Source organism: Centruroides sculpturatus, unplaced genomic scaffold, assembly GCF_000671375.1.
Source record: "Centruroides sculpturatus isolate CEXI.00-Female unplaced genomic scaffold, Cexi_2.0 scaffold3, whole genome shotgun sequence".
Classification (NCBI taxonomy): Eukaryota; Metazoa; Arthropoda; class Arachnida; order Scorpiones; family Buthidae; genus Centruroides; species Centruroides sculpturatus.
The window spans coordinates 894,299-905,800 of NW_019384366.1; the positions used below are offsets into that span (position 1 = coordinate 894,299).

An 11,502-nucleotide genomic window follows, 5' to 3' on the forward strand; every position below is an offset into this window, starting at 1 on the left:
TAATAACTGAATCAGGTTTGGCGAAAAGTTGTTTTTTCCTCCAAATATGATATTATTAAAGTGTGAAATTCCCTAAAATCGATCAAAAATTTTTGAGTTAACGGTTTGAATTTGTTTACCATAAATGCGGCTTATTTTAAAGATATAAAAAATCATAAATATGAAAAATTATAAAAAATATAAATTAAAATTTCTTAAAAATAAATTATCGTTTTTATTAATTCTTAATTTACAATTACAGAAACGTTTCCTTTCATTTGAGGCATTTCTTTGTAACTATTAAACAGTTAAATATTAAATAGTTTTAATTCCATATAGTAGAGATTAATAACAATAAATTCCAATTTTAATTAAGTCTTGAACATGTTTTCAATTTTTTATTTTGAAAATATTTTAAAACTAATTTAATTATTATGCTTGATAATTATTTAATAATTTAAAAATCTATTCATTTGCTAGAAGGGAGTTTTAGCACTTTTTTAAATTCCATTTTACTGTTTTTAAATATTATTAATCAAAATATTTGCATTTTTTATCGTAAAAATTAAGAAGTAACTAAACAAATCAATCAAAAATATTTCTTATACGAAATTTTAAATTAATTTCTTTATTTTTAATAAATTTTAAATATATTTATTTATTTAAAAAATATAAAAATATATTACATACACTTAATTAATATATATATATAATTTTATAACTTTATTTTTAAATATTAAAATTTTAAAAATTAAAACAAATTTCATTTAATATTAATTAATATATCAAGATATATTATAATTATTTATTCTTTAAATATAAAATTCGTGTTTTCACAAATGTAACTAAGCATCTTTCTAAAAATAATACTTATATGTTACCACGTTTTAATTGTTGAACGTATTAATATAATTAATTTTATCTACGATATCCCACAGTTACAAGTAAACAATTTAAAAGACTAGTTAGAGTTAAACGGATATCCTTAACAATTCATTAATCTTTACGATCTGTTTTAATTATAATGATTTGTAACTTGTAAACAGCTGGTACAGGAAGTTGTTATCTGAGCATTATATGTGACAAATATACTGTTACAGCTTTTGGTTGGATGTACGAGGACATTTCAGTTGTTGGCACATCGCCAAAGGCCTCAGATGCTACCCAACGTACAGATGTGACTTCGAATTCTGTTATGCCTTTCTTACTAGCCACTAAAGTGGACAAATTTATTTGTGATTTACGGCCAATAGATAGATGATAGGGGTCTCGTTTACTGAATACTATACTAACCATCATACAGGGTTGTATTTACTTTACCATATCATCTTCCTCCCCCTTACTAAAATAAAGTTTCGAAATATCTTCAAAGTTAAAGTATAAAATACATATATATGTATTATTTTTATATATTTTAAAGTAGCTTATGAATCCAAAAAATTTTTAATGAAATCCTTAATAAGTTCATCCACTTTTCGATTTCATCAATTCGAAAGATAATGATAGAAATTAAAATAAATGTTAAAACCCATTCTGTTTATTAATTTTTAATTGTATCGATTTAATTTATAAATTTTTAAAAATATTAATTAATTGCTCTATTTTATTTTTAAATCGAATTTTTATAATGTTTACTAAAAATCATTACACAAAAATTCATTTTGATTTTGGAGTTTAACAACTCAATAAACTTAATGAACATCAAATAATTACAGAAAAATCTCAATAAATTCGATAAATATTGAGTTTATTCATTTAATATATTCTTTCATGATTAATTTTTTTTATTATTTAATGAATTATTGAATTTTTAAAGTAACTAAAAAGTTAACGAATTTAGTTAAGAAAAAAAAATGTATAAAGTTTAAATTGGCATCTTCAAGTAGAAATTAAAAAAGTATAAGTTGTTAAAGAAAATAAATGCTTAGCTATTTATAACAAAGGAGAATATGAAATTTCGCGTGCAGAAATTCTTATCGATAGAAAAAAAATTATAAGATATTACGAATATGAAATTTTTAAATTTATCATCCAAAAATGGAGATTTAGATCTGATAAACTGCATCGTCGAAGAAAAACGTCTCCTGAAAGAATATAAGGTAACACAAGGAGAAAAAAAATAAATAAATAAAAAATATTTTCTGATTTGTCGTATAAAATTTCTGGGTAATCTCAATTTTGTACAGAAATATATCCAATTATTACTTTTTAATTCCTTAAATTTTATCAGAATAAAAGTTTAAAAGGTCGATTTTTCATTAATAATTTAAAATGTTTTTAAAGTTACTCTAATATTTTTATTTGAGAAATATAAAATAAAATTATGCAAATTTTTTTGATGTCTTTTTCTATTTTTGAGAAATTTAAGAAAAGAAAATATAAGATTTTATATGTAATAAACTAAAAATTTAATTTATTGCAACGAGTGTTCTTTTCTACTAAGCCTTTCATTAAAAATATTCGAAGAATAATTTTCAATTTTTCAAAAACATCGATTCTTTGTTTTAAAGAAAATAAAAAAAAGGAAGAAATTAATTATACTTAACGCATTTGATCCGTTACACATTAGAAAACTTGATAAATTGTTTCGAACGAAAACATCGTCAAAAATGTTTAGAAGTTCTAAAGATAAATTGAGATGTTTTCCAAGCCATTAGATAGCAACAGGAAAATAATCAAATTCCTTTCAGGTAAATTTTTATTCATCCAATATTGGCATGTACTTGGCTTTTACATTTAAATCCTCCAATTTAAACATCATTGTCTTATTACTATATTAATTCGAATGTCGAGGGATCGCGATCGAATACGTTCTCCTTCATCCTTATGCATTAAAATTTGTCATTTTTATATGCAGAATGATATTGTAAAAGAAGACTATGCAAAATTTCTTCGGAAATTCAAAACGGAATCCATAAGTAACGAGGTTTTAAGATCGATTGCATTTTAGTTGATTCTCTTTCAGAATTCTTGTTCCGAGTAACTTTGATGAAAGAAAAATAGATGTTTTAAAAATTTAATTGTAGTTTTATCAAATATTTATATAATTTTCTTTACTATTATAAAAATTATAATAATAAAAGATTTCTTTTTGTATTTTTACGTACAGAGATGTAGATTGTTTAACGATTACATATCTATGTAATTGAAGTAGTATTATTTAAACCATTGATGATGTTTACTGCTACGATGATTTTACTATCTGATATGATAACTATTCTAAGATATATTTGTTATTCTAATAGTATCCAAAAAACGTAACGTGTCTGTTTAAAACCATACAACCATGTATCTTGAAGTGGGGAAAGCCTATCCATTTTGTTTTATAATAGAACATGTGGGGTTTGAAACGATGAAAGCTATTTGTCACTTCAAGAAAATATTTTTTTTATAAGATTTTCCCAAACTAAAGTAATGTTTCTGTTTAAACATTTCGATATTTGCTCTTTTTTTATTTGCGTATACAAGAAATGAAATTATTTCTTAAACAATGTAAATAAACTAATGCCACGGATGTCATCTCACCCAACACACACGCGCACATATATATTTTTTATTTTTATTTTAAGTGTACAATTTTATATAAATTTATCATATTTATTTTATCAGAGATTTTCTATTTTAATACAAAATATTTTTCGCGTTGAAATATCGAAGTTGGTCGATTTGTTAGTTCTGAAAATATTAGAAATCATGTAACATCGACATTTTGAAATGTCAGCAGAAATATGGAAAGAACTTTAACAAAAATAATAATAATAAAAGTTTTTTTTAGAAGAGTTGAAGTTTATAAGTCATTTATTTTTTTAATATTTTTGTAGAATTTCAAGGTTATATTGAAGGAAAAATTTATATATTTCAATCATTATTAAAAATTTTATTTGAATGAAAGGAAACGTCAGTTTTGTTTACTGTTTCCAACTATATTTTTATACATAATAATTAAATAATTAAAGATAAATTAAATCAGAAAATTTTATTTATTTAAATATTTAAAAACAAAAACAATATATAATTTTATTTTTAAAGAAAAGAACGACGTTTGAAATTTTTTTAAGAAATGGAGGGAAAGAAAACACATGCTAACTTATAATATATCACAATATATAAAATAGACCTTTAAACTGAAATAATCTGATATATTTTATCAAAAAATTATTGTATACAGAAAATGGAAAATGCGGACGACTTTATTCAATTTTACAAATGAAATTAAGAATAGAGGTTAAACAAACGTATGGGATGATAAGCCTTATGTTGACAGGGGGAAAAAGGTCTCTAGAGATTTCGGTAAGAGAGATAAATTGCTGTTGAATAAGAATTCTCCAATCGAGAGTATTCAGAAAAGCTCAGATGCTTAGTCAAGAAAAAAATTTAACTACTATATGCAACCTTAGAGAATCTAAATTGAAGGAGTTTTTTATTTTAAGAAAATAAATCCCTTTAATGTATTCTACACAAAAGACCAATACTAATTCATTAAAAAAGATATGATAAATTTTGTATTCCGCTTTATCCTCTTGTTTTTTTCTATCCAAAAACGCAAAAATTTCTTAGTTTAATGGATAAATTGCCCATCATTTTATATTTTAAAACCAAAGCTGTAGTGATACCTATATATATAAAAAAATAACCATATAAATTGAGTTAGCATTAGTATAACTTAACATATTTATTAAAAAAGTAAATACGAGAAGAGAATGTAAATTTTTCAAACCATCAAATGCGAAGATATAAATGCAGAAAAAGGCATGCGGCGAGAAAAGTTTGTACTTATGAAGCAATTATCGAAATATAAAATTATATGAAGAAAATATCTCTTAGCATCGTTATCTCCTTGGGTTGCCTTTCAGAAACTTGTGAAGATAATGAGTGGGAAACGACACTTCGGGGCAGAGAATGTTGTTACATTATGCTATCCGTTAACACGTAATAGGCTTATCTTAGTGCTAGATACTTCCTCTGCAAGCTAGAACATCACAAAAGTCATTTTTGTTTATATGTTTATTAAATATAAAATTTGTATTCAATATCTTTCACATAAGTGAAACAGCAAAAACATTTTTATAACCGCATTAACAAAGCTAAAAATAAGAAAATAAAACATTTTTCATTATAAATATAATTATTTATTATAAATATCGATAGTATGAATATTTGTTTATTTATTTTTATATTCATAAATTGTTTATGGGCCTATATCAATTCAAATCTGAAATATAATAATGTAATTTAAATAAAATAAGAATTAATAGTTTTATTCACTTAATATTTGTAAATTGTACATTATTTTATTCATTGTTTACTATAAAATTAAAATAATAATAACAGCTAATGTTTATTTATAAATTAAATAATTAAAACAATAAATAAGATTGTTTCAAAGCTCCGTAAAGATGAATTTCAACAAAACATAATTAACCGTATGAATAAAATAAATAATTGTCCAATATATATTTAAGAATTTTAATTAAAAATAGTCTTGTAATTACAAATATGAATATGTTTGTTCATCGGGAAGTATAGCAAATATAACTTATTCAATATACTGTATAAACAAACAAACTGATAAATAAAATCAAAAAATAATTTTAAAAATATTAATGCATTTGATGTTTATTTTAAAGATTAATAACTTTTTGAAACGGTATATTTTTTCATATAACTAACTTCTTGAATATTTAATGTCGTGATCAAATTCTCAATAATAAAAATACAGTACCGAATTTCGAAAGATGAAAAAGAAAACTTCAAGAGTCTTAGAAGTGGAGAGAAGAGTCTTTAGCTTTTTCCACTTAGCATCAAAGAAATTTTCGAAAAAGTTCAATTGGTTTCTAATTCATGGCTTTTTCTTTTATACAAAAAAATTATCCTTAAAAAAACGAATTTAAAAATCATTTTAAAAAGAAATTTCATCCTTAAAATAAAGGAGAGCATCAAGANAAATATTCATAGATTTTACCTTATCATTTTAAATATCGGTTTGCGGTTTTCTTTTGCATTTATCAATTTTAAATAATTGAAAGTATATAATTTTTTCTTTTTTACCATCAATAGTAAGTTTCAAAATTATAGAAGAAAGTTTACTATTACTTTTAAGATATGTATAGGAACTAGAAAGTAAGATTCGATTGAAGTATTCTGAAGTTTACTCATAAAATAAAAATGAAATATCTGCAAAAATGTATTTCTTTTATGATTTGAACATATGATCTTACAATGATGAACAATGTTCTCCTTTGTAAACTGACAGAAAATCCAGATGGAATATCAATAGAAACATTTCTAAGAGAATATGGGAAATCGTTGAATCAATCTTGAAGGGTATGAGTAGAGTAAGCAGAAAGTCCATATAAATAGTTAAAGCATACAATATAGTGAACACAAAGTGATTTATGGATAACTCATTACACAAAATAAAAATAAAATATATGTAATAAACATGGTTTTAAAATTATATTAAAGTCGAAATCACTTTCAANAAATATTAAAACGAGATAAAAAGAAAAAATATCCATTAAATATCATTCTAACAAAAAAATGAAGTATTTTTTCCCTATATTTGGTTTTATTAAAAAAAACTTTAATGTTTTTTATGTGCGTTAAAGTGATGTTTAATTATAGATAAGCGCAAAAAATCTTATTTACGTTACATTTAATGAGTTTTTAAAAGTATTTATTGTTAATATATATAAAAGCATTCGATTATGTACCGAGGAACATAGTTATAAAACTAGGTTCTATATATGTTGTTAAACTTATTATTTGATAAAACTTCTTTATAAGATTTCAACAGTTAATGGAAGAAAAATAAGCTCTTATTCAATTTAATAACAAACAAAACATAGCAATTTTCTCTGATTTATTTCATTTCTAATAAAATGATATTTGTACTAAAATTGCATCAGTGTAATTAGATTAATTTTCTCTTAAGTATTATCAATTGACTAGATATTATTAACAAAAAAAAAAGTTTAAACTTGGTTATTTTTATTCTATGAATATAAATTGTCTTACAGTCGAGTGAATAACTTGAAAAGTTACATAGTAGTTTTGAGTAATGCTTTACTATAAAAAATTCCAAACTAATATTACGGAATTTCGAATTAAGCTTCAATATGTGGTAAAATAAAACCTAGAAAGATAGATTCGAAAGTACAAACGATGCCGATTGCTAGAAGTTAAGGGCTTCTGATCTTTAAAGAATGAAAGTTACAAAGCATTATCCAATTGAGGATACTGTACCTGCAACTGAGATGTTACATCGATATTGAACTTAAAAGCGAAGATAGCTTGTAAAACTATAAGTAATTTGAAATCTCTAAGGACTTTGACTTTTTTTTTTTTAAATTTAAGTTAAGATTAGTCCGTGGAAAAGAAGTAGAAGAAAATAAATTTAAAAATTTTTATAATAGATCTATCCGTTTTTCTTCTTTTATAAAGTGAGAATTTAAGAAAAATATTATCCAAGAAAAAATTTAGTTGAAAATTAGTTTAGTAGTCTAATACTTTTTAAGTCCGGCACTGTTTAATGTGAAAAATATTCTATAATCTGGATAAAGGACTCTACGTGACTTAGATAAAGAGGAAAATTATCTTCAATAGATTTTATCTGACACGAAGGTTATAAAAGTAGATTTAAGCCTTCTACAGTAAAAAAGTAAGGAATCTCTCAAAGGAACAACCGCAATTAGACGCTCCTATTTTGTTGACTTGATTTATTCACTGAATTCTTTACATTAGTTAAAAAAAAATAATTTTTAGAGAAAATATAAATTTAAGTTTTAATTTCTTCAAGATTAAAAGTAATTTAGATTAAAAAATCTTTGGTCATTAAATTTTTTACATTATGGCAATTTTATCCTCAATATTTACGACTCATATAATTTGCAAACTCAAAAGTACTACATAATTTTCTTGGGATAAATTAGTAATTTATAAATTATAAATTTAATAAATTTGTTTACTCGTCTCTTGTAATAACAAATCTATTAATGTAGCCATTATTATCAACAAGCGCAGCAGCGTTATAGATCAAAGATATAACGTACAAATTGTAATAACTAATAACTTAGTAGAATTATCTGATCTACTGCAATTGATGAGATGATAATATTTTAATAAGAGAACAACATTTTGAACGGTAATATTTTTCATCTCGTTTGGCAACAAAATGAGTAATTTTATTATTGCAAATGCCTTTTCAAACTCGATCAACCTAGATTCCGCACGTTAACAATCTCAGAATCGCACTTACATTAACTTATTGATAACACTAATCACCCTTCCAACAAATGCTTCGTGCATACCTTAGGGGTTGACCGGTAATGTAATATTCATCCATGCCTGAAGCACTGACTTCATTCTTCATAGCTGTCACTAGATAAGAATTGTCGAGCTACTGTGCACTGTTACAATAAGAACGATAACAACATTTCACCTATTTTTAATGAGAATTTTTTACTGTTCAGCNCGGCACGAAAAGGGTGGAAGACTAAAGTACCATCTAAACGGATATGCCTTAGTCCACGGACATCTGTTACAGAAGCTCCGTCTTCGGTAACCCATTTTACAATTGGAGTGGGATTCCCATAAACCGAACAGGGTATCACTGTACCTGTGGTATTTAAAAATTCTACTTGTTTCGGTGGCTCGTGTATGAACTGTGGTCCCTTTCTATTTGTGTTTGTCATCCTTCTTCCTCCTGTTGTAAGAAAGAAATTTTTTATAATGAAAAAAAATAAATTAAATTCTCTCTTTCTTATCGATGTTTTCTTCACTTTTAATCTTTCCTATTAAGTTATAAATACATTATTTGGTAATTTAAGTTAGAAGACATCAAAGTATCGATTTCTAACCAGTCAATGAATAAAGCCACACCTCATCGACGGTTTTGTTCTTAGTTTTATTTTTTTTCTCCCCTTCTTGAAAATTTTTTTCTTATTTTTCTGAAATTTTGTATAACCGATAATTATTGGATAATACAAGAGGATCAATATTTTGTTCTCTTATTTACATTCTTGATTACACTTGATTACTTCATTTAAAATTGAAGTATGAATTTCTTCCACAACCGCTCTTGAAAACTGCACAGAAGCTCCGTCAAATTTTTAAAAATTAAGAAAGATGTAATTTGAAAATGCAAAAATTTCTACGATAAAAACTAAAATTAGTTATAAAAAACTTTAAATGTAAAATTTAAAAATAACAGAAAAATATGAATTAAAAAAACAATACTTTCTTCCTTCTCATCAATTGATTTATTTTATTTATTCCGATTCGTCTTTAATGAAAGTTAAAAATCATATTTAATAAATATATTAATTCTCTTTATATCTTCAATTCGTATTATGTTTAGGTAAATTAGCTTTTAAATATAATTTAAAACATAAGCAGTTATAATTTTAATTGCCAATTTATATTCTTGAATATAAATATATAAAATTTAAATAATAATTTTATATATAAAACAGTCAAATTTAAACGAAAACGAATTAATATTTTATTCATATAAAAATTTTGAGTTGGAGAAAAAATTATAGAATAATATTGCATTGAAATTCTTTTCAATTGTATCAATAAAAGAAAATAATGCGAGTGAAATTTATTCAGCGAGTTCTCTTAAACTGTTTAAATTCTATTTTAAATTGCAATAAATTAAAAAGGTTTGAAATTTAATTTTAAACGTTTATTTTTAAATGCCTAAAGCTACAAGTGACAAAGTTTAGCCTTTCATAACTCTGTTATTAAACTCTTTAAATTCCGTAAGAGAACGTTTTGGTTTAAATCATGGTCGATGTAAGAGGCAAAGTATGCGTCAACCATTAATAAAAAAAAAGACATGGCTACAAACATTTCTAGTTGATTTATGGTCTTATTTAAATAACAGGAGATGATACAAAGTATATTAAGAAATGTTGCAAGAAGGACACGAAAGGGCTATCAACACCTACTAAAAGAAATTCGCTATTGAAATATGTAAGGTGATTCAAACACGGAAATAGTGCATAGCTATTTACTAGCTGGTAAGTTTGCTATGCCGGTGCACCTAGCTAGGAAAATTATTCCGTGTACGCCGTTGAAGCAGTAGTCTGTGACACTTCTCTCTAGCCACCTGTTTGTGACAAGAGTTCCCTATATGAAGCAGAATCCTGTCATGTGTAAATTCTTTGGAAACACACTGGGGATGCATTAGAGGTAACTTTCTCTGAGAAACCATTTCGGAGTAATAGCTGCTGGAAATTGCAATAAAGAAAAAGAATGACCTTATATGTTTGTATAAGCTTTATACTTAGAAACCTTACCTAAACTTAAATGAATGATGCTATGGTAAATAATCTAATTGTAAAATATTGCATCAAAATTGTTCTTTTTCAAGATAGCAATTTGGAAATTTAAACTTTTGTATACTGGAAAAAAATAATAAATTTTATTTATTTATTTTCGCCGCATTTTTTCAACTTTTAAAAATATGTCTCTTATAAAAATCCTAAATACACCTTAAATTCTAATAAAATATAACGAATTAAATAAATTTATAAAGTTTTAAAAGCTCCTAAATTTGTTTTATATTATTATTTTTTTCTAAAATATATGAATTAAAAACTGCGCTTCTAAATTTACTTGAAGAAACAAAGAAAAAAAAATTATCGTAATGTCTCGTAACGATATATAACGCGCACGCTTAAAATTTTTCAATAAAATAATTTTATTAAATGAAATAAATCGAACTTACCACACACTCTATAGAAAATAAGTATTAACGCTACTAAACACAATTTGTACCACATTTGTCCAGGCACACTATAGTTCGGAGATAAGTTATCTGTAAAGACACAATGTTTGATAGTAAGAGAAACACGGGATGAAGAGAACCGAATGAGAAGTTGTAGCAACGGTCCTCTATCGACGTTCACTCATACTACTGACTGGCAGTGTGGTCAGCCAACACTGTATTCCTTAACCTGAGCGCCTGCGCTGTGAGCAGACATACACAATTCGCCTATGCTGTCGCCTTACTTTCAATGTTGTTCCCAGCTGAACTAATCAAGAGTTAGCAATGGACTTAATGAACCATTTGTCAGGTACATCTGTGCAGCGGGGTTGACAAGACAACTAGGGGACCAATTTCCCTCACTAATGATCAGTTAAGGTTCAATGAAATTGGATGGTAGAAAAGGTGTGCTCAATCTCTCTGATATCTTAAATAGATAAGTTGGAGTAAAAGCTGTCACTTTTCGATTCTGCTAATGTCAGCCGTACATAAGTCTGATTTGATTTTTGTAATAATAACTTTGTCTCATTTTTGCTTCATTAATTTCGTTTCTATTCACTTATTACTACAATTTCAGGTGAGTCGTAGTATTTATGTCCGTCGTAAACGTTACGTTTAATTAAAATAATAGTTTCGACAAACATATATATTTAGTAATATGATAATGACATGGGCGTAATATAAGCAATATCATTTATTAAGAAGACGATCCGATTTAAGTTATAATTTAAATAATTAGTCATTAGCGT

The 11,502-nt window shown here is 25.1% G+C and overlaps 1 protein-coding gene across 1 annotated transcript; it reads right to left on the bottom strand.

Moving 5' to 3' along the window:
• Positions 1-1,041: 1,041 nt before the first annotated feature.
• LOC111642549 lies at positions 1,042-10,890 on the bottom strand. The gene is made up of 3 exons (XM_023388909.1): positions 10,715-10,890; positions 8,444-8,683; positions 1,042-1,193 (listed from the first exon to the last, which is right to left on the bottom strand). The coding sequence occupies exons 1-3, from the start codon at positions 10,767-10,769 to the stop codon at positions 1,042-1,044; spliced, it is 447 nt and encodes a 148-aa protein (XP_023244677.1). The 5' UTR covers positions 10,770-10,890.
• Between the last annotated feature and the right edge of the window lie 612 nt (positions 10,891-11,502).